The 24,492-nt window shown below is 42.7% G+C and overlaps 1 protein-coding gene across 2 annotated transcripts; it reads left to right on the top strand.

Annotated features, from left to right (window-relative positions):
* The first annotated feature begins 10,192 nt into the window (after positions 1-10,192).
* On the top strand, positions 10,193-20,926 carry wdr41 (WD repeat domain 41). Of its 2 annotated transcripts, none has more exons than XM_084159756.1 (14): positions 10,193-10,381; positions 10,560-10,634; positions 10,905-11,020; positions 12,078-12,126; positions 12,340-12,468; positions 12,599-12,661; positions 17,173-17,284; positions 17,561-17,623; positions 17,737-17,841; positions 18,786-18,970; positions 19,119-19,240; positions 19,443-19,528; positions 20,328-20,461; positions 20,592-20,926. In XM_084159756.1, exons 2-14 carry the CDS (start codon positions 10,587-10,589, stop codon positions 20,730-20,732), a joined length of 1,353 nt encoding a protein of 450 aa, XP_084015882.1. In that variant the 5' UTR covers positions 10,193-10,381; positions 10,560-10,586; the 3' UTR covers positions 20,733-20,926. The 2 variants fall into 2 exon arrangements, with proteins under 2 accessions (XP_084015882.1, XP_084015883.1); XM_084159757.1 differs by having other exon boundaries at positions 10,207-10,352.
* The last annotated feature ends 3,566 nt before the right edge of the window (positions 20,927-24,492 follow it).

Here is a 24,492-nt window from a genome sequence, read left to right as displayed (position 1 = left end):
TTTATTTGTTTATCCTTTTATTTATTAAAAAAATATATATTTACCACCTCGTTTTCATTTCCTTCGTCTATAACAAAATAGTACAGATATTTGCTACTGGAGTTTCTAGCAGTTTCAACCCGCCGATGGTCGAGGGTTTAAAAACTCTCAAAAAAGAAGAAAACTAGTTTTTAATGTCACCTGCTGCACAGCATGCGACCGTGATGGGCCACGGGCTTGCGCCGTGCACGTGCTGATATCACACACCTGGGAGTTTTTTTGTTTGAAAAGCATAAAAAGATTCATACAACGGAAAAGAGGAAGACAACCGATAATCTCAAAGGAATCACACAACATGGAAACGAACTTGACTGCATGTGCTGGCCAAGGCAAATTTACGGAAATAGGCCTACTATAATTAAGACAAGAAAAATCGACTTGAATATAATCTGTTATATAGGATGTTTTGTGTAGAGGAAGCATTCTTGACTTGTTCCCATTTGGTCAGTTTGTGATATGTTCTAAATTATTGTCTGTGCTTATTATCAAATCAGAATTTCTTAAATGTTTGATCTTATACTGAACAAACCATTTCGTTTAATGGCCATGTTTTTATCAATTGACTGTAAATGAACAAATTAAAATCATTTTCAATATGTCACATCACGAATCAACCTCCTTTTCTTGAACGTGAAGCATTCATCCAGCCTATCAAAATCGATCAAATACTGACCTAATGTTTATTTTTATGTCCCTGAAATGCTTCATACCCGGACGCAGAGGCATGACCATGAGTCACCGGTCTCCGGTGATATACGTTAGGCCTACAGTAAATAGGAAAACCGATTATCAAAACATCAAACTATCTAACAACGAGCTGTAAATAGTCTACAGCATATCCGTCCAATATTTATTGCTACTAATATTTCACCGACGTAAGCTACTGATGGAATTCCACCCCGAGACTAGAGAAAAGCAAGTGGACAAGAATGTGGGTGTGTTATGGCTATGAAAGCTCAAGGCAATGGAGAATTGATATCTTTATATTGATGCAAAATCAATTTCTATAACAGAAATACGTGTTAAGTCGTGCACATCTTTCAAAACAACAAACGTTTTTGCAGAATCGAATGACACATCCTATCCAGCCAAATATGTCAAGTAAATGCGACCCCGCCATGAGTTCTGCCTTCTCTTCCCCTCGAGCCCGGTTGACGGGTTTGACCTTAGATTTGATGGATACTATCCCTCTGTAACGTTGATTGTACAGGCCAATATTTTGTTTCGTCATGTCAGTGTATATCACGGATTCATTCATCAAACACAGATTTGGAGGAATCTCGGCTGTATTAACGCACGTCCATGAGGATAATTTCCCCAACAAAACGGCGACAAGCTCTAACTCGTGGTGTTGCAGCAGCATCATTTACACCGCCTCTGGCAGGATATCAAACAGGCATGGGGAGCGAGCTATTAAACTCTACACATATCTTATCCCCTCTCTCGCTCTCTGTGTGTGTTTATATGTGTGTGTGTGTATGTGTGTGTGTGTGTGTGCGTGTGTGTGTTGGAACCACTGATCAATGTGACCTTCTGTGCTCATGACAGTAGGCCTAGTGTGTCTATGGTTGGAGCATGGGAGCATGGGACTACCTGGAGAGAGGATATAGGACAATGTCTCCATATGAGAGGCTTGGTAAATGCACTAATGTGTTGTCAAATGAGTTCATTTAAATAATAAAAATAATAATAATAATAATAATAATAATAATAATCATCATCATCATCATCATCATCATCATCATCATCATCATCATCATCACCATATTAGTAATGTTGTCTGGGGTTGGGCAACAGAAAATAGTTTGGTTAACGAAACCCATCGGACACCCTGTGTTTCTTTGACTGCCACTGCTACTGCTTTTGGTTACATTCTTAATAGTATTACATTCAAGAGCTACCCATTGTTGCCTGTTCTTTACCTGGATCTGAACATCCAGCACACGACGTGGAGTATCACTGTTGATCTGGATGCTCTCCTCCATACAAACTAGCATAAATAAATAATAAAGCTGCAAAAAGTGCAACAACTGGCACTCAATAGCCGAGTGAACACCACTGTGTGTGTGCACATGTGTGTCAACGTCTGGATGTATTAATATTCACAGAGCTTCACAAGACAATCAGTAGGGTTGGGGAGGCATGCACAGGGATAAAGATTTTCCCAGTCCTGGCGACAGATGCGAAATAATATTACATAAATGTAATAATTTGTTTCACTATCACCCAGGTTAATTACTTTGTGGAAATGGGTAACCCATTTCTCATTGGGTAATTTGTCACACACTGACGCGAGAGCCAATCAGTGACCCCGCTGTTGGTGGGATCATTTCTCCCAGAATTCTGTGCAGCGAGTGTGTCGCGGAAAATGTGAGAGCGAGCCAATGTTTACCTCCTATTTATTTCACACAAATAAATGAAATCAGTCAATAAACCATCCAAGGGTGAATATGGCTCTCTCTGTCCAGGATTATGAATGAGAGCTCATTAATTTTATCTCAGGCTCTGTGTGTGTGTGTGTGCGGATGTGTATGTGTGCTTGCGAGTGTGTGTGCGTGTGTTTGTGTGTGCAGGGGGATGTGTGTGTGAGTGCTTGTGTGTGTATTAAAAAGGGTGAGAGAATGTGTTTGAATGCTTCCTGAGAGAGTGTGTGTTTATGCATTGATATACAATAGGTGTTTATGCATATATTGCCAGACTGCATGGTTCCCCCCTCATTTACCTACCCATTCATTAGAAAATGTCACTACAGAAGACTACAGATATCATTACAACTACTATAGCCAATATTCCAACAAGCACATCAGTATGTCCTATGTTTTTAATGCAACATTGACTACCACAACCATTCAGCAAAAATAGACAAGAATAACTGAGAATACAACAGCAACTCTGGTCACTAAAAATAACATAGCTATTTAATACTAGTGTTGTTGTACTATGCACAGCGTGTACCGATGTTTAAATTATTATCACAACCAATGGGAAAATTGTTTGGATCACTCTTAAAAACGTAGGGAAGAGCATTCAAGTGTACTTCAAGATCCTACAGCCCCAGGGGTTAGAACATTTGCCTTCTACTCTATTCTACTAATGGTGTGAATATAAAACTCAGCTGGATATGTCTGACAATGATGGGAAGGCATGGTTATAATGGAGGAGAGCCATAATTTGGTCTGACAGATAGGAGAATATCTTGGTTGGTGATTGTTGTTTCAGATGGTGCATGGTGAAGAATTCCATCTCAAGGTTTTATTAATTTCTAAGTAGTGAAGTGTCTTGCTCTGGCTGCGTTTGGTCCAGTCTGACAAGACTGACTGACACCTAGCAGCTCCCACCATCCGTCATTGTTTGAGAATGTCTTAATTATATTACATGCAAATGAAGAGATTCAATTTTGTGCCCATTATCTATCCATAAGAGCAAATGAACAGAGCACCACTGGGGTCAGAGAGAGAGGGAGAGAAAGAGAAAGAGAGAAAGAGACTGTGAATGAAATATATAGTTTTTTGTTGTTGTAGTTTTTAAGGAGCATTATTTTTGTTGTTGTTGTTGTTGTTGCTTTATTGAAGGGATAGTTAAGTGTTGGATAGACAGGGAAGATAGGGGGAGGGAGAGTCAAAGGGCAGTGGGCCGGATTTGAACCCTTTGCCGACTCTGGCATACATGTGTGCCAGGGTCATCGGTTGTAATTACTCGACACCACAGGACACTTAAAGATATTTTAATGATAAGATAGTTGTAATATTTGACATTTTGATATCATATCACCACCAAAAAATGACAGAACAGAGCACTCAAAGTGTGTGTGTGTTTGTGTGTGTGTGATTGGTCAGTGATGGATAATTAACCTATGATGTTGGATAAACAGCAATTACAGTTTTACTCATGTGACAAATCTGAGTGACAGAGGCGTGAATGTGGTCATGCATGCTCCTTAGTCTGCTCTTAAAGTCTCTGACCACACTATCCCAGTCACTGTCTATTATATTACAGTATGAATGTGTTGTATCAGTGTTATTGCAGTATATTGTTCATTAATATTATTGTTACAACAATACATCTGTATACAACCCTTTCTTTTTATCAATCGTGAGATACAGGCCTTTAACACTGCCTTTATACCTCCTATATTGTAGTGTGAGTATAGTATGTATCAGTATAGTGTGAATGTTGTGTGTATCAGTTTGAATGTTGTGTGTGTCAGTGTGAATGATAACATGGTGCTGTAGTGGATAGCAGCTGTCTTACGGGCTCCTGACCAATTCTGCTATTTTGTGTGTGTTTTTTCGCAGATCTTCACTTTTTTTGTACATAATGTCTCAGCCAGTATTTCCTATGACTGGAAACAGCTTCTGGACATCAGAACAGCGATTACTAACCTCAATTTGGACGAACATTTCTACTTCAACGAGTTGGCAGCTCTGGACGTTCTGCTTACTCTGAATCAGGCCCTAATCCTCGGGAATCGAAAGAGGAAGTGGTAGAGAAAGAGAGGCAGGGGAGTGGAGGCACCCTGACGAGACTATGTCGGCCAACAAATACAGTAGACCGCCATTGCCCTCTGTTTTATTGCTGAACATGTAATCAAATCAAATCAAATCAAATCAAATTTTATTGGTCACATGCGCCGAATACAACAGGTGCAGACATTACAGTGAAATGCTTACTTACAGCCCTTAACCAACAGTGCATTTATTTTAAACAAAAAAGTAAGAATAAAACAACAACAAAAAAGTGTTGAGAAAAAAAGAGCAGAAGTAAAAAATAAAGTGACAGTAGGGAGGCTATATATACAATAGAATAAAGTGACAGTAGGGAGGCTATATATACAGGGGGGTACCGTTGCATAGTCAATGTGCGGGGGCACCGGCTAGTTGAGGTAATATGTACATGTGGGTAGAGTTAAAGTGACTATGCATAAATACTTAACAGAGTAGCAGCAGCGTAAAAGGGATGGGGTGGGGGGGCAGTGCAAATAGTCCGGGTAGCCATGATTAGCTGTTCAGGAGTCTTATGGCTTGGGGGTAGAAGCTGTTGAGAAGTCTTTTGGACCTAGACTTGGCACTCCGGTACCGCTTGCCGTGCGGTAGCAGAGAGAACAGTCTACTGTAATATCCTATGTTTCTCAGAGTCATGGCTGAACGGGGACATGGATATACATCTCGCTGGTTTTTCTATGCATCGTCTAGACCAGACAGCAGACTCAGGCAAGATGAAGGGAGGAGGGATGTGTCTCTTTGTTAACAACAGCTGGTGCGCAATCTCTAATAGTTTTTGCTCACCTGGGTTGCAATACCTCATGATTAGCTGCAGACCATACTATTTACCAAGAGAGTTTTCATCTATACTTTTCATAGCTGTCTACTTACCACCACAAACCAATGCTGGCACTAAGACCACACTCAACGAGCTGCATAGGGCCATAAGTAAACAAGAAAATGCACATTCAGAGGCGGTGTTTCTTGTGGCCGGTGATTTTAATGCAGGGAAACTGAAATCCGTTTTTTAACCTCATTTTGTCACCTGTGCAACTAGATGCGACAAAACTCTAGATCACCTTTACTCCACACACAGAAACACATACAAGGCCCTCCCTCGGCCACCCTTTGGTAAATCAGACCATAACTCTATCCTCCTGCTTCCTGCTTACAAGCAAATGCTCACACAGGAAGTAACAGTGATGCATTCAATACGGAAGTGGTCCAATGAAGCGGATGCTAAGCTACAGGACTGTTTTGCTAGCACAGATTGGAATATGTTCCTGGATTCATCCGATAAAATTGAGAAGTTTACCACATCCGTCACCGGCTTCATTAAGAAAGTGCATCGACAATGTTGTCTCCACAGTGACCATACGTACATAGCCCAACCAGAAGCCATGGATTACAGGCAACATCCGCACTGAGCTAAAGGCTAAAGCTGCCACTTTCAAGGAGTGGGACACTAATCCGGATGCTTATATGAAATCCCGTTGCGACCTAAGCCATCAAACAGGCAAAGAGCGTCAATACAGGCCTAAGATCGAATCCTACTATGCCGGTTCTGACGCTTGACGGATGTGGCAGGGCTTGCAAACTATCACAGATTACAAAGAGAAACTCAGCCGCGAGCTGCCCAGCAATGCGAGTTTACCAGATGAGCTAAATGCCTTCTATGCTCGCTTCGAGGCAAGCAACACTGAACCATGCATGAGTGCACCAGCTGTTCTGGACACTGTGTGATCTCGCTCTCTGTAGCCGATGTGAGTAAGAACTTTAAACAGGTTAACATTCACAAGGCCGCAGGGCCAGACAGATTACCAGGACGCATACTCAGAGCATGCGCTGAGGAAGGCCCAACATTTTATCAAAGACTCCAGCCACCCAAGCGATAGACTGTTCTCTCTGCTACAGCACGGCAAGTGGTACCATTGCGGTACCAAGTCTGGAACCAACAGAACCCTGAACAGCTTCTACCACCAAGCCATAAGACTGCTAAACAAGGCTGCTAAAAAGCTAATAGAATGGCTACCTGGACTACCTGCATTGACCCTTTTGTGAACTAACTCTCATGCACTGACTCTATACACACACACTGGACTCTACCTACACGTAGTGTGTATCAGTTTAGAGTGAATGTAGTGTATATCAGTGTGAATGTTGTGTCTATTAGTGTGAATGTAGTGTCTATTAGTGTGAATGTAGTGTGTATCAGTGTGAATGTAGTGTGTATCAGTGTGAATGTAGTGTGTATCAGTGTGAATGTAATGTGTATCAGGGTGAATGTTGTCAGTGTAGATGTAGTGTGTATGGGCATGGAGGATGCAGGGGTATGACTGGGTAAAGCAGGACACAGTGAGGAGGTAATGTGGAGGGACAGTGAGGTGTGTTGGTCAGGAATGAGCCTCTCTCCACTGCAAGGCTTTTACAGTCACAGCACAGCTAGTGCCGGGTAAGTGTGGGAGTGGCTCTTATCGAATGCTGTAGCCAGCTCTCGGTTAAATCACACCTTAAATCCTTTTCCATCATCATAACCATTTGTTTTCCTTTCAGGGAGGGGAGCAGGACGGGAGGGAAGGAGGAAGGGAGGAAGAGGAGACACACTTTTCCTCTGATCTCGGTGCTCTCTCTCTCTCTCTCTCTCTCTCTCTCTCTCTCTCTCTCTCTCTCTCTCTCTCTCTCTCTCTCTCTCTCTCTCTCTCTCTCTCTCTCTCTCTCTCTCTCTCGCTCTCTCGTTAGTGGTAGTGTTTGGTGGTCCTCATTCGTATCATCAGTTCCTCATGCTGCTGATTCCTTCCATTGGTCATGTTGACATATTGTGTGTGGACACTGGGTCCTTCTCCCTTCATTCCCCTTCTCTTCCTCTTCTTTTATTTTCCTCGCAGCTCTCCTGACCCCTCCTCTTTCCTCCTATGTCTCCCAACTTCCTCCTCTCTCCTCTTTCTCTTTCATATTCTCCTCTTCCTTGCTCTCCTGTCCTCTCACCCATATTCAAACCTCTGCACATCTAACCCACTCAGCTCAGATAGTCGACATATAGTTGCACATTCAAGCCTCATTCACCCCTCCTCCCCTCCTCCCCTCCTCCCCTCCTCCCCTCCTTCACTCCTTCAACCCTCTCCCTCCACCACTGCCACCAATCCTTCCCTCTCTCTCCCCCTCTCTCTCCGTCTCCCTCCTCCCTTCTCCAGCTGCCCTTGAGCTTTTCTATTACCGCATGGAAAGCACCTCGCAGCCCCTGACAAGCGCAGCGGATCGACACTAAATCAGAAATCAGTGCCAGCCGCCGATCTGAGCCACCATGAAGGTCACAGACCATCCGCCGCCGCATCTCAATCTGGAGAACAGAGCAAGAACACAGACACAACTAGAGCACACAGACACCAGACAGAGAGGTAGAGAGGGAGGTAGAAGAGTAGAGGGGGAGGTAGAAGGGTAGAGAGGGAGGTAGACGGGTAGAGCGGGAGGTAGAAGGGTAGATAGAGGGTAGAGGGGGAGGTCAGTGAGGGCCAGGGGGAGATTTGGGTCAGTGGTTGTCATGCTATGGTAATCTACAAATACTACTGAGTCGTATAATCACTCTCCATTTAGAGAGAGAAAATAATACGAGTCTAATAGTGCAGTCTTTAACAATGTTGTTTTTAATTCAATGTCCAGAGAGGCACAATAATTTGACTGAGATGAATAAGCACATTCTGTGTTTTCTATTTCAAGACAGATTTATCTGTCTAAATATTGCATGGATGAATAGCAAGGCAAACATGTTGGTTTAGCCATAATTCCCCAATCGCTTTCACTATCAGTTTCCACAGAAGGATGTGGTTCTCTCCAGAGCTTGGAGTTGTTGTACACTGCCATCTAGTTGTCACTGATGACTGTGTAATTACAAGGTAACAAACAGACTAGCTATATGATGCATATACAGTAGCAGTCAAAAGTTTGGACACACCTATACATTCAAGGTTTTTTCTTTATTTTTACTATTTTCTACATTGTAGAATAATAGTGAAGACATCAAACTATGAAATAACACATAGGGAATCATGTAGTAACCAAAAAAGTGTTAAACAAATCAAAATATATTTTATATTTGAGATTCTTCAAAGTAGCCACCCTTTGCTTTGATGACAGCTTTGCACACTCTTGGCATTCTCTCAACCAGCTTAATGAGGAATGCTTTTCCAACAGTCTTGAAGGAGTTCCCACATATGCTGAGCACTTGTTGGCTGCTTTTCCTGTACTCAATTGGGTTGAGGTCGGGTGATTGTTGAGGCCAGGTCATCTGATGCAGCACTCCATTACTCTCCTTCTTGGTCAAATAGCCCTTACACAGCCTGGAGGTGTGTTGGGTCATTGTCCTGTTGAAAAACAAATGATAGTCCCACTAAGCGCAAACCAGATGGGATGGCGTATCGACGCAGAATGCTGTGGTAGCCTTGCTGGTTAAGTGCGCCTTGAATTCTAAATAAATCACTGACAGTGTCACCAGCAAATCACCCCCACACCATCACACCTCCTCCATGCTTCACGGTGGGAACCACACATGCGGAGATCATCCGTTCACCTACTCTGCGTCTCACAAAGACACGGCAGTTGGAACCAAAAATCTCAAATTTGGACTCATCAGACCAAAGGACAGATTTCCACCGGTCTAATGTCCATTGCTCATGTTTCTTGGCCCAAGCAAGTCTCTTCTTATTATTGGTGTCCTTTAGTAGTGGTTTCTTTGCAGCAATTCCACCATGAAGGCCTGATTCACGCAGTCTCCTCTGAACAGTTGATGTTGAGATGTGTCTGTTACTTGAACTATGTGAAGCATTTCTTTGGGCTGCAATTTCTGAGGCTGGTAATTCTAATGAACTTATCCTCTGCAGCAGAGGTAACTCTGGGTCTTTCTTTCCTGTGGCGGTCCTCATGAGAGCCAGTTTCATCATAGCACTTGATGGTTTTTGCGACTGCACTTGAAGAAACCTTCAAAGTTCTTGAAATGTTCCGGATTGACTGACCTTGATGTCTTAAAGTAATGATGGACTGTCGTTTCTCTTTGCTTATTTGAGTTGTTCTTGCCATAATATGGACTTGGTCTTTTACCAAATAGGGCTATCTTCTGTATACCAACACTACCTTGTCACAACACAACTGATTGGCTCAAACGCATTAAGAAGAAAAGAAATTCCACAAATGAACTTTTAACCAGGCACACCTGTTAATTGAAATGCATTCCAGGTGACTACCTCATGAAGCTGGTTGAGAGAATGCCAAGAGTGTGCAAAGCTGTCATTAAGGCAAAGGGTGGCTACTTTGAAGAATCTCAAATATAAAATATATTTTGATTTGTTTAACACTTTTTTGGTTACTACATGATTCCATATTTGTTATTTCATAGTTTTGATGTCTTCACTATTATTCTACAATGTAGAAAATAGTAAAAATAAAGAAAAACCTTTGAATGAGTAGGTGTGTCCAAACTTTTGACTGGTACTGTACATGTAATAAAATGTTATTGCATTTTTAAAATTCCTGCCATATATATTATTTTATCATTATTTTTTAGATAAGAGACAGCCAGAACAATAATATCAGTTTGTCAAGAGGTCTTCGCGAAGTTGCGTTTCTGTTTTTCGCGTTTGCATAAATATGTCTGTTCTGCGCTTCCGTAGTTAGCTACTGTCACATGAATGTTTTTTTTGCGAAAGCTCAGCTTGACAGTTTCATGTCAAATTTCACGGTTCTTAGTTTGCCAGCTGAATCTCAAGTGGCAGATTTCCCTACTAAATAACAACGAGATATCCCCGACAGCTATTTTAAAATCTTCAAGACGACCGTGATCTGGTAACGTCTCACGCCAAATGATTGTTAAGGCAAGATATAATTACATTCTCTGCTTGCTAACCTGAATTAGCTTGCTAGCTTGTCAGAATTGCTTACATGCATGACCCAGGGGTCAGCTGTTTGTCATCAACAACAGAGATCACATGTCCTTGCATATTGTGTCATGGTGCAACATCAGACTTCTGACATCTGTCTTCTTGTCATCAGAATCTCCTGCATAGCCATTAGCCAGTCATGCTGCGATGGATACTTGGTGGTCGGGATGCACAGGGGTCTGTCGAGGTAATAGCTGGCTAACTAGCTAACTATTTTGTGTGTTGTTAATGCTATAGTTACCTGGTTGACAACCATTCTCTACTGTAACTCTAAGCAAATGTGGTATTGTACTGGCCATAATTCTTACAATAATTTGTGCAGAGATATACATTTATTTTCTCCACCCTTTCCAAGCTTTTCTCACTATAACTCACCTTCTCTTATGTGATTGAATTCACTGAGTTGCTTTTCAACCTACTGTCTCTCCTCATATCCTTTTCTCCCTTATGTGTGCAGAAAAACCATGTGCTATTCATTGGGGAGGAACAGCCCAAAAACTGGTTCACTGAACTGCAGGTGCTGAAAGGACATTTTGACATTGTTCGATTTCTGGTGCAGATTGATGACTTCAGGTAAGCGCTCCTCCTATTCTCTCTCTCTCTCTCTCTCTCTCTGCCACTGCTCTCTACCCTCTGCTGGACTCCATCTCTCAGTGTGATTGACAGCAGATCCTCTCCAAAAGCAAACTTACTGAGCGTGACAAGAGCTTAATCATCACCACTGCTGGACTGTGTGTGTGTGTTTGATCTTCTCCGCAACAAATCTTTACTGGGTTGTGTGTATTTTATACTGTATGTGTGCGGTTACGCTATAGTTTACCCCTTTTATTAACCCCCGCCTCCTACACACCTGCTACCCCACCTGCTCTTCCACCCCCCACTGACCACTGAATACATAGTTAACAGCCTTCACAGGTAATGCATTGCTTGGTGGAAGCATGCTGCGTGCTACAATGGTACAGTGGGTCTGCATAAGTGGTCTCATAAGTGCTTTCTAGCTGATCTGAGCGCTGTGTGTGTGTGTGTGTGTGTGTGTGTGTGTGTGTGTGTGTGTGTGTGTGTGTGTGTGTGTGGAGCTGGGTGGGTCCGGCAGGGCTTCACGCCTCGTCTACCCCAGTAATGACCCCCTCCTCTGGGCCTCGTCCTCTCCAGACAGGCCAGCAGCCGAGGGCAGGGGCCGGAACATTCTCACCAGATTGCTTTTCAAGCCCCAAAATGTATCCTTTTCCAGCCCTCGTTCGCTGGAAAGACAGTTCCTTTTCTCTTCTTTCTTCTATCTCATCCTTTACTTTTTCTGATCCCCTCATCCTGTAGGTTGGTTGTAGATTGGTAGGGGTCAGAGGTCAGGGGAAGGAGCTAAGCCTGAGGACAGGTGTTTTTAACATCCCAGGGGAGGTAGTGGATATTGTGGACAGTAGCTTACTCTGTTTCACTGAAACACATCCTTCTGGTTCACTCACTTGGAGTTGATACATATTTTTTCTCATTCATAACTGAAGAGTATTAGGTAATTATCACCATCATGCTTTGTTTTTAGCTGTGCTTTTAGGTGAATAGCAGGACTGTAAGCAGGACCAGCGTTTGGTCATGTCATAAGTAGACATTTCTTCCTCTCTTTGTTGTTTCCCAGGTTTGCCTCTGCAGGAGACGATGGTCTGGTGTTGGTGTGGAACGTTGAGGTGAGGCTTCTCTCTGGGAGGGGAGATTGAGGGGGGACATAGGAACATACACACATCTAAAGGCTTTGAGCAATAGCTGGGTAAACTATTTGAAACGATAAAGCAAGAATAAAGGGTAGTAGTGTTTTAGTAACACCAGTAGGTGGCAGTGTTGTGAATATATTTTGTATAATACGAATTGTCACGCGGGTGTGTGTGTTTGAGTGTTCTCAGACAGGAGAGAGGCTGCTGGAACTAAGGGGTCACTCCCAGCAGATAACGGCCATGACAGCCTACACACACACCAGTGGAGAGAACACACACACCTCCCTCATCACCGCTTCCTCGGACCGCACCCTCAGTGTATCCTTACCACACACACACACACACACACATACACACACATGCACATACACACACATACATACATACATACATACATACATACATATGTAAAACCCTGTTGTTGTGTTTCCTGAGTGTTGTGGTTCAGCTGTGGGACCCAGAGACAGGCAACAGGGTTCAGACCGTCTCAGACCTCCAGTCCTCTGTCAAGGTATCTTCATCTGCTTTTCATCTGTTGGCAACACTTCATTTACCCAACTGTTTACACTGTAAAGAATGCAAATTGTTACCATATGTTACCTAGTGCTGTGTGCTTTCTCAAGTTAAGTTTTTTTGGTCACGTGCACTAGTGCAGTGAAATGCCTTTCTTGCTTGCTCTTTCCCAACAATGCAGTAGTACATATTAGTAGTACTATAAAACAGTCAAGTAGAACTAAAACACATGAGAAATAGAAATAAGAAGAACATGAGAAGTAAGCAAGCTATATACAGGGTCAGTTCCAGGGTCAGTTCCAGTACCATATTTACAATGTGCATGGATACTGGAGTGATAGAGGTAGATATGTATAGGGGTAAGGTAACTCAGCATCAGGATTTATGATAAACAGAGTAGCAGAAGTGTATATGATGATTGTACAGTGAGGGAAAAAAGTATTTGATCCCCTGCTGATTTTGTACGTTTGCCCACTGACAAAGAAATTATCGGTCTATAATTTTAATGGTAGGTTTATTTGAACAGTGAGAGACAGAATAACAACAAAAATATCCAGAAAAACGCATGTCAAAAATGTTATAAATTCATTTGCATTTTAATGAGGGAAATAAGTATTTGACCCCCTCTCAATCAGAAAGATTTCTGGCTCCCAGGTGTCTTAAAGGGAGTGCTCTTAATCTCAGCTTGTTACCTGTATAAAAGACACCTGTCCACAGAAGCAATCAATCAATCAGATTTCAAACTCTCCACCATGGCCAAGGCCAAAGAGCTCTCCAAGGATGTCAGGGACAAGATTGTAGACCTACACAAGGCTGGAATGGGCTACAAGACCATCGCCAAGCAGCTTGGTGAGAAGGTGGCAACAGTTGGTGCGATTATTCGCAAATGGAAGAAACACAAAATAACTGTCAATCTCCCTCGGCCTGGGGCTCCATGCAAGATCTCACCTCGTGGAGTTGCAATGATCATGAGAACGGTGAGGAATCAGCCCAGAACTACATGGGAGGATTTTGTCAATGATATCAAGGCAGCTGGGACCATAGTCACCAAGAAAACAATTGGTAACACACTACGCAGTGAAGGACTGAAATCCTGCAGCGCCCGCAAGGTCCCCCTGCTCAAGAAAGCACATATACAGGCCCGTCTGAAGTATGCCAATGAACATCTGAATGATTCAGAGGAGAACTGGGTGAAAGTGTTGTGGTCAGATGAGACCAAAATCGAGCTCTTTGGCATCAACTCAACTCGCCATGTTTGGAGGAGGAGGAATGCTGCCTATGACCACAAGAACACCATCCCCACCATCAAACATGGAGGTGGAAACATTATGCTTTGGGGGTGTTTTTCTGATAAGGGGACAGGACAACTTCAACGCATCAAACGGATGATGGACGGGGCCATGTACCGTCAAATCCTGGGTGAGAACCTCCTTCCCTCAGCCAGGGCATTGAAAATGGGTCGTGGATGGGTATTCCAGCATGACAATGACCCAAAACACACGGCCAAGGCAACAAAGAAGTGGCTCAAGAAGAAGCACATTAAGGTCCTGGAGTGGCCTAGCCAGTCTCCAGACCTTAATCCCATAGAAAATCTGTGGAGGGAGCTGAAGGTTCGAGTTGCCAAACGTCAGCCTCGAAACCTTAATGACTTGGAGAAGGTCTGCAAAGAGGAGTGGAACAAAATCCCTCCTGAGATGTGTGTAAACCTGGTGGCCAACTACAAGAAACGTCTGACCTCTGTGATTGCCAACAAGGGTTTTGCCACCAAGTATTTTTACATTGAAGTACTAAGTAATGTTTTGCAGAGGGGTCAAATACTTATTTCCCTCATTAAAATGGAAATCAATGTATAACATTTTTGAAATGCGTTTTTCTGGATTATTTTGTTGTTATTCTGTCTCTCACTGTTCAAATAAACCTACCATTAAAATTATAGACTGATCATGTCTTTGTCAGTGGGCAAACGTACAAAATCAGCAGGGGATCAAATACTTTTTTCCCTCACTGTATATGAGTGTGTGTGTAGAGTGCGTGTTATGTGTGTGTGAGCAAATGAAGTGTTTGAGTGTGTAGAATGTGCATAGAGACAGTGCAAAAAATAATAATTGAAAGGTCAATGTAGATAGTCCGTGAAAATCAAATATACAGAGAAAGTAAACAGAAAGAAGAGGGCCGATGTCACCCCCCATATCCATCCCTCCATCAACCCCCCCCATCATCACCCCCCCCCCCCCCCCACGCTCGGTTGACGCTCAAGGGTAGATTGAAAGATCACAAGTGAGAGTGCATTGAAATGTACAAATTCATAGCTCCGAATGGTCAAAATAAGAGAGGAGAGGTTGCCAGATTTGATCAAATTTTGATGATTTATTGCATAATATATATAATATATTGAATTCTTTCTAAAAGTGTTTGTCAAATTGCAGAGCCATAATTTGGTAGAGGGAACTTCTTTCCTTTTCCAAAACAACAACAACACATTTTTTTTGTCGAAATAAGACTGTAAGAGATTAGTTGTTTTTGGGGCTTGGTTAATCTGTTTAGGGTTTCTGACACTCCCAGGATGATCAGAAGCGGGTCTGGGTCAATTAAAGTCTCCAGAACTTCAGAGAGGATCCTAAAAATTCCACACCAATAACCATGCAGGTTAGAGCATAGGGCAAAGCAGTGGAGTAGTGTACCCTCTGCAGCATGACATTTATCACACATAGGGGAGGTATCAGGAAAGATCCTATGCAGCTTAGTTTTGGAATAGTGTAATCTGTGTAAGATCTTGAGTTGTATAAAATAATGTCTGGAGTTAATGGAGCAGGTGTGGATATACTCCAAGCTATCTTCCCAGTCTGCTACAGAAATGTCAGTCCCTAGCTCTTCCTCCCATTTTGCCTTAATGGTTTGTAGAAGGTGTGCTAACAGATTGAAAAGCGTCATATAGACAAAATATCAGTTTGCCTGAGGTGGGACAAACATGGAAGGTTTAGCATTTCCAAATGTAGGAAGATGTTTTCTAACATAGTCTCTAATCTGTAGGTATCTGAAAAAGTTACTTCTGGGAAGATTATAGGTTTCCCTCAGCAAATCAAAGGAGGCAAAAGTCCCTTCTATTTAAAAATCCCCTATGGTATTGATCCTTAGCTCTCCCCATCGCTCAAAGGTGTTATCAAGGTTAGAGGGGGCAAAGGAGGCATTCCTCGCAATAGCAGCAGGAATTATATTGGTCTAAGGTCAAAATGGACCTTCATTTTCTTCCAGATACGGACTGTGCTATGTATGATAGGATTATTACTATAAAGTGACATCTCCAAATTGATGGGACAAAATCACAGCACCAATAGAGAAGGGGTGGCAATCCTAACGCTCCATACTAAGCCAGCTGGATGACTGATGTGTGTCATCCAGCCAAAACGTAACAGCATGGAGGTTAGCAGCCCAATAGTAAAATATAACATTTGGGAGAGACAATCCTCCTTCCTTCTTGGATTTACAGAGGTGTTTTTTTTTAACCTATCCTGTGTGTTTTATAATCCCAGATGAATGGATTGATAATTGAGTCCAGTTGTTTATGAAAGGATTTAGGTCTGAATACCTGGCTGTACTGGAATAGGTAAAGCAGTTGCGAGAGGAAGACCATTTTAATGGCATTCATTCTTCAGAGCAGGGAAATTGGGAGAGTTCTCAAAAATGTTATGTTTGCAGTTGTCAAAAAAAAAAAACACTAGTTTGCTCAAAACATATTTTTGTACCCTTAAGTGTGTGTACATTACTGTATTTATACGTGGGATATTGTTTTTCAACAGGAAAAGTTCAAAAAGTGTGCGTCTTTAAATGTTCATTTGGGAGAGGGTTGCTAGGGGCAACAGTGCTGTTACATATCTTTCCTTCACTTGTTTTCACCATCTAGTATACTGTTTCTATATATATATATATATATATATATATATATATATATATATATATACAGTCAGTTCAGGTGATATTTAGACATACTGTACATGTCTTTTTATGTCTGTGAACTCTTACCCACTAAGGTAGCTTAGTGGGTAAGAGCGTTGTGCCAGTAACCGAAAGGTCGCTGGTTCTAATCCCCGAGCCGACTAGGTGAAAAATCTGTCGATGTGCCCTTAAGCAAGGCACTTAACCCTAATTGCTCCTGTAAGTCGCTCTGGATAAGAGCGTCTGCTAAATGACTAAAAAAAAAATAAAAAAAAAAAATAAATAAAAATGTAGTATTCATTAAAATGTTTGCCATAAAAGGTGACTGGGTGTGGGGGTGGGGTTTATGCAACAATGGTAGAATTGTAATTGAGAAGATAATTAGTCTCCATAAGTTAATTATGACTGATACCCTTCCCCAGGGGATTATATTGTTTGGGTGGAGATGTGTGTGTGTGTGTGTGTGGGTGGAGATGTGTGTGTGTGGGTGTGTGTGTGTGTGTGTGTGTGTGTGTGTGTGTGTGTGTGTGTGTGTGTGTGTGTGCGTGTGTACTCTTATCCTTCTATCTCTGTTAGTGTCTGCTGGTGTTGGAGCGCTTGTGTGTGTGGGTGTCGGGGGGAAACGAGTTGTGTGTGTGGAACAGAGACTTCCAGCTGCAGTGTCAGAGCCAGCACCATGACGACACAGGTAATAACACAGAGATAATGTTAGGATACATTCATTATTAATGCACTATTCACATATTACCCTCGTGGTACACACAGAGAAACCAGGATCACGGTTCAGTTGCAACAAAAGGGGAGCAAACATTTTGAAAAACGAAGGGAGTACTGTCTGATCTTGTCCATTTAGCACAAACATTTCACTCCATTTGATAAAACGCTTGCTGTCGTTTGTACTTATTAATGCATTTGTATCTCATATATGAAGGGATTCAATGTTAGTCTTGTGTTGTGTCTCAAGGAATCAGTGCCATGGTGGAGTTGCCTAAGAACTGTATAGCAGCAGCTATGGACAAAGAGATAGGTGAGTAGTACTAGTAACTGTTGTTGTACTCCTGTATTCTTTTTGAACACTTGTGTTGTCCATGTATCTGTTTTTAACTAAAGGAAACACCCTCTCCCTCCCTCTGTGTGTAGTGATTTTCAGGCTGACCATGTCCACGGGGTCCCAGTTGTCTGTGGCAGAGGTCAGACGTCTATCTGACCACCAGGATAGCATCCACGCTCTCATCAACGTCAACGGTCAGCCTGGCCTTTGTCTCTTCATCTCACATTTACATTTGACTTATTAGTCATTCAGCAGACGCTCTTATCCAGAGCCACTTACAGTTAGTGAAAGGTGAGACAACCACATATCACTGTCGTAGTAAGTACATTTTCCTCAATAAAGAAGTTATATGCGTATGACCTAGCATGTCTGATAGAGATAGAGAGAGAGCACTGACTTTACTGATGTCAAATACACTGAGTGTACAAAACATTAAGGACACCTTCCTAATATTGAGTTGCACCCCCCTACACCCTTTTCCCCTCAGAATAGCCTCAATTCGTCGGGGCATGGACTCTACAAAGTGTCAAAAGTGTTCCACAGTGATGCTGGCCCATGTTGACTCCAATGCTTCCCACAGTTGTGTCAAGTTGTCTGAATATTCTTTGGTTGGTGGATCTTTCTTGATACACACGGGAAACTGTTGAGCGTGAAAAACCCAGCAGCGCTGCAGATCTTGACACACTCAAACCGGTGCGCCTGGCACTTACTACCATAATCTATTCAAAGGCACTTAAATATTTTGTCTTGCCCATTCACCCTCTGAATGGCACACATACACAATCCATGTCTCAAGGCTTAAAAATCCTTCTTTAACCTGTCTCCTCCCCTTCATCTACACTAATTGAAGTGGACTTAACAAGTGACATCAATAAGGGATCATAGCTTTCACCTGGATTCACCTGGTCAGTCTACAGTATGTATTGGAAAGAGCAGGTGTCCTTAATGCTTTGTAAACTCAGTGTATATTTCAGGTTGACTTGGTTTAACTTAAACTGAAGCTAAACCTTGACCGGGCAGTCTAGAATTCTGGGATTTTAATTTCTGAGGTTCTACTTCACAAATTCGAACTCTATGGTATCTTCATCCTTCCCCTCTTCCTCCTCTTCCTACTCCTCCTCTACCAATTCCTTTTCAGATGGCCTGTTTGCCAGCGGGTCCCATGTTGGCGAGCTGATCCTGTGGGACGCTGTTGATTGGACGATTATGGCCTATGAGCACATCCTGTGGGAGGAGTCTCAGACCGACACCCAGGCTGAGATCCGATTAGCCGCTCCGAAACCCAGTGAGATGTCCATCCAACACCTGACATCCGATGGAGAGGTGAGTACCCAAAGTGTTTTGACATGGTGAGCTTATTTTAGGTTGAAATGCAGTGTTGTTAATCAAGTCAAGTCAACTGGTATTTAAAGTGCATTATCACAAGGTCTCAATTCACTACAAATGAATGATCTATTCTATTTCTCCCTAGTTGATGGTGGCTGCAGTGGGCAGTGGTCTGTATGTGTACAGCGTCATCACTAAGAGTGTCGTGGCCTACAGGAAGACAGCCCACGACTCCAACGTACTACACACCATGCTGCTGCCTGATGGGTAATCAAATCACACCTGCTCTTATTAAGAGACCCACTGTTTGCTGTTCCCAAGCTCTTTATCTCAGCCACAACAATGTTATCAAACGTAATGGTCTTTATCAGGTTTCACACGTTACCTGTGTTGTTCTCTCCTGTAAGGCACGTGTGTCACACTGCAGTGTTTTTATAGGTTTCTTATAGTGTGTGTGTGTGTGTTGCAGGGGGCTGATGTCATGCTCAGAGGACGGCAGTGTGAGGATGTGGGAGATGCAGGACCTCCTGTTACCTGCAGAACCAGCCTCTGCAGGTGAGTCATACACACACACACACACACACACACACACACACACACACACACACACACACACACACACACACACACACACACACACACACACACAGAGGAGTCAGTGTAGTGGTGGGATCAAAGGAAGGCTTGGCTAGACAGACTATGGCAGTGATGTCACTAGCCTAGGCTAGCATCTATACTAATCCTACACAGCTGCCTTTGGCTTTGAAGTGGATTGGAGCGCTCCTCTGAGCCTGGGCTGTGGTCCTTTCTCTCTTTCCCTCTCCCTCCCTCTCTCTGTCGCTCTCTCTTTTTTCTCAGCCTCTTTCTCGCTCTCTCTTTCTCATTCTGTTCATCCATCACTTCACCACAGCTCAGAGCTCAGAGTCTGTCAGTGTGACGCCTCCTTGAAGCACTGTCAGCACGCACGCGCACACGCACACAGACAAATCACATTTCCTCAGTTGGCTTTTCTTTTTGCACTTCCACTATAATTTATAAGGAAGGGAAAATATAATTTTGGTCTTTTGGGATTTTTATTGACTTTTTATTATCCATATTAAGATAAATGTTTTCATGTGAAAAAATGTGACAAGCCCCTAGGGGCAGGCGGTCTACAGTCACGTCTTATTGGATGGTTGTGGAATGTTTCTCATCCCTGCTCAGAGCTGTGCCCCCTGCTTGACGTCTCGTGGTGATGACGTCGTGGCTGATAGAGTCCATGTGCCAAACCTGTCTGGCTGCCGAGTCCATCTGAAAAGTCACAGCATCAGCTTTCTATTAAAATATCTCTCTCTTCTCTCTCTCTATCCTCCAGGGTTCTTTGGGATGTGGACTTTCGGCAGGTCCAATAAGCAGGCGGGGCCTCCAGTGAAAAAGGTTATTGAACTCCCCAGTCTCAGAACACTGGAACTGACGGGCGACCTGATTGGACACTCAGGGGCCGTGCAGGTATGCTGTCACAGGTTTTATAAACAACTGACAACATTTAGACATAAATATCCTATCCTATTTATACATGTTACCATTTCTGTGTGTGTGTGTGTGTGTTTGTGCGTTCTTGCTTGTGTGTCCTCTCCAGATGTTTATGAGTTTTGGGGAGAAGGGTCTAGTGACGTGTTCTACAGACCACCTGCTGATCGCATGGAAGAACAGAGAGAGAGAGTCTCACCTCCGCAGTCTCGCCCTCTTCAGGAAACTGGAGGAGAACGGGGGGCTCTGACCCCCCACCTGTCAGTCACTAACACACTTATTTATGATTTTACAGAACACTTTCTACTGGAAGTTACAAGGTTTTAAAGAGGGGTGGAATTATTTTATTTTATAGGTGTTCTTATGTTGTTGGTTTCTAGTGGAGTCATTATTTCACTGTCTCTCAGAGGTTAATGGATGTGTGTGTGTGTATATATATATATATATATATATATATATATATATACACAGTGAGGGAAAAAAGTATTTGATCCCCTGCTGATTTTGTACGTCTGCCCACTGACAAAGAAATGATCAGTCTATAATTTTAATGGTAGGTTTATTTGAACAGTGAGAGACAGAATAACAACAACAAAATCCAGAAAAACGCATGGCAAAAATGTTATAAATTGATTTGCATTTTAATGAGGGAAATAAGTATTTGACCCCTCTGCAAAACATGACTTAGTACTTGGTGGCAAAACCCTTGTTGGCAATCACAGAGGTCAGACGTTTCTTGTAGTTGGCCAACAGGTTAGCACACATCTCAGGAGGGATTTTGTCCCCCTCCTCTTTGCAGATCTTCTCCAAGTCATTAAGGTTTCAAGGCTGACGTTTGGCAACTCAAACCTTCAGCTCCCTCCACAGATTTTCTATGGGATTAAGGTCTGGAGACTGGCTAGGCCACTCCAGGACCTTAATGTGCTTCTTCTTGAGCCACTTCTTTGTTGCCTTGGCTGTGTGTTTTGGGTCATTGTCATGCTGGAACACCCATCACGACCCATTTCCAATGCCCTGGCTGAGGGAAGGAGGTTCTCATCCAAGATTTGACGGTACATGGCCCCGTCCATCGTCCCTTTGATGCAGAGAAGTTGTCCTGTCCCCTTAGCAGAAAAACACCCCCAAAGCATAATGTTTCCACCTCCATGTTTGACAGTGGGGATGGTGTTCTTGGGGTCATAGGTAGCATTCCTCCTCCTCCAAACACGGCGAGTTGAGTTGATGCCAAAGCTCGATTTTGGTCTCATCTGACCACATCACTTTCACCCAGTTCTCCTCTGAATCATTCAGATGTTCATTGGCAAAATTCAGACGGCCCTGTATATGTGCTTTCTTGAGCAGGGGGACCTTGCGGGCGCTGCTGGATTTCAGTCCTTCACGGCGTAGTGTGTTACCAATTGTTTTCTTGGTGACTATGGTCCCAGCTGCCTTGAGATCATTGACAAGATCCTCCCATGTAGTTCTGGGCTGATTCCTCACCGTTCTCATGATCATTGCAACTCCACGAGGTGAGATCTTGCATGGAGCCCCAGGCCGAGGGAGATTGACAGTTATTTTGTGTTTCTTCCATTTGCGAATAATCGCACCAACTGTTGTCACCTTCTCACCAAGCTGCTTGGCGATGGTCTTGTAGCCCATTCCAGCCTTGTGTAGGTCTACAATCTTGTCCCTGACATCCTTGGAGAGCTCTTTGGTCTTGGCCATGGTGGAGAGTTTGGAATCTGATTGATTGATTGCTTCTGTGGACAGGTGTCTTTTATACAGGTAACAATCTGAGATTAGGAGCACTCCCTTTAAGAGTGTGCTCCTGATCTCAGCTCGTTACCTGTATAAAAGACACCTGGGAGCCAGAAATCTTTCTGATTGAGAGGGGGTCATATACTTATTTCCCTCATTAAAATGCAAATCAATTTATAACATTTTTGATATGTGTTTTTCTGGATTTGGTTGTTGTTATTCTGTCTCTCACTGTTCAAATAAACCTACCATTAAAATTATAGACTGATCATTTCTTTGTCAGTGGACAAACGTACAAAATCAGCAGGGGATCAAATACTTTTTTCAGTAATTTTACAACATGTGAAATTCTGTGTGTTTCAAGTCTTCAATTTTAATCTGAAGTTCTTATTTATGCCTGTCAAAGCCTGTCTTCAAGTTGGTCACATGTTTATTTGCCAAATGTCTGTATGGTTATCTGAACTATTTTAACCCCACACTTGCTTGTTTTTGAAAGCCTAAAAAGAATGTCACAAATTAAAGATACAACTGGTCACAAACACCATATTGTATATGTATGTATATTTTAAAAACGTTTATTGTTTCTCACTAATACATTTTAAAATAAGTATTGACAAAGAAAAACAAAATCAGACATCCTTTGACAAAGACCAGAAAAGACTGAATTCATATCCACTCAACCCTGGAGGATCCAACCAGAACAGCTTTATACAGAACTAAAGCATCAAACCATAAAATCCTTCCAAAATACATAAAACATTTCCATTATACTTTACAGTAGCCTTTTCACGGCCAATAATGACAAAACAATGAATTACTTACAAAAATAGAGTTTATATACATTAATGCTTGTGGAGTTTCTATTGGTTGTTCTGCTTGGATATGATAGAAAAGAAGGAAAGGGATTGGCACGTTCTCTGTACCCACTGATGCCAGTCTCTGACCAATGACAGAGCCTGGTTAACATGACATCACAGTAGATGTCAGCCATGCTCTCACCTCAGCAGAAACGGTTTGCTTTGGGGGGAAAAGAGAGGAAAGGAGGTGAAGCATGAGAGTGATATCAGAACTGACACAATCTCACTGGACAACTGAAACAAAAGATGAAGCTCAATGGAGAACAGACCATGGGAGACTAGATAGTGGGTTGTTGAAGTCAGCAGTAGCTAGGTAGTTTACAGTGTCTTTAGTGTCGTATATCAGTGAAACTATCAACGGCTTGACAGAGTGAGCAAGGGGAAGAGGTTTTAAGGCATTTGTCTTACCATGCTCTGAAACTAGCATACAGTCATGATCAAACACACTGTTCTCTCCATAATACCTGTAGTATTCACCTGTCGAGGGTCAGTCTCAAATGACACCCTATTCCCCACTAAGCACACTTCTTTTGTCACTATATGGGGAATAGGGTGCCATTTGGGACATTAATATACTGTGATACTCTGACCAACCAGAGAACGAGGAGTTGAGGCATGAGATAGAGTGTACCAAAGTATACAGCTGTAGTCGGAAGTTTACATACACCTTAGCCAAATACATTGAAACTCTGTTGTTCACAATTCCTGACATTTAATCCTAGTAAAAATCCCCTGTCTTAGGTCAGGTAGGATCACCACTTTATTTTAAGAATGTGAAATGTCAGAATAATAGTAGAGAGAATGATTTATTTCAGCTTTTATTTATTTTATCACATTCCCAGTGGGTCAGAAGTTTACATACACTCAATTAGTATTTGGTAGCATTGCCTTTAAATTGTTTAACTTGGGTCAAACGTTTTGGGTAGCCTTCCACAAGCTTCCCACAATAAGTTGGGTGAATTTTGGTCCATTCCTCCTGACAGAGCTGGTGTAACTGAGTCAGGTTTGTAGGCCTCCTTGCTCACACACGCTTTTTCAGTTCTGCCCACAAATGTTCTATAGGATTGAGGTCAGGGCTTTGTGATGGCCACTCCAATACCTTGACTTTGTTGTCCTTAAGCCATTTTGCCACAGCTTTGAAAGTATGCTTGGGGTCATTGTCCATTTGGAAGACCCATTTGCGACTAAGCTTTAACTTCCTGACTGATGTCTTGAGATGTTGCTTCAATATATCCACATAATTTTCCTTCCTCATGATGCCATCTATTTTGTGAAGTGCACCAGTCCCTCCTGCAGCAAAGCACCCCCACAGCATGATGCTGCCACCCCCGTGCTTCACGGTTGGGATGGTGTTCTTCGGCTTGCAAGTCCCCCCTTTTTCCTCCAAACATAACGATGGTCATTATGGCCAAACAG

The sequence above is a fragment of the Coregonus lavaretus genome (assembly GCF_964263955.1).
Source record: "Coregonus lavaretus genome assembly, chromosome: 4".
Taxonomy (NCBI): Eukaryota; Metazoa; Chordata; class Actinopteri; order Salmoniformes; family Salmonidae; genus Coregonus; species Coregonus lavaretus.
This window is presented reverse-complemented; position numbering and strand designations above follow the sequence as displayed.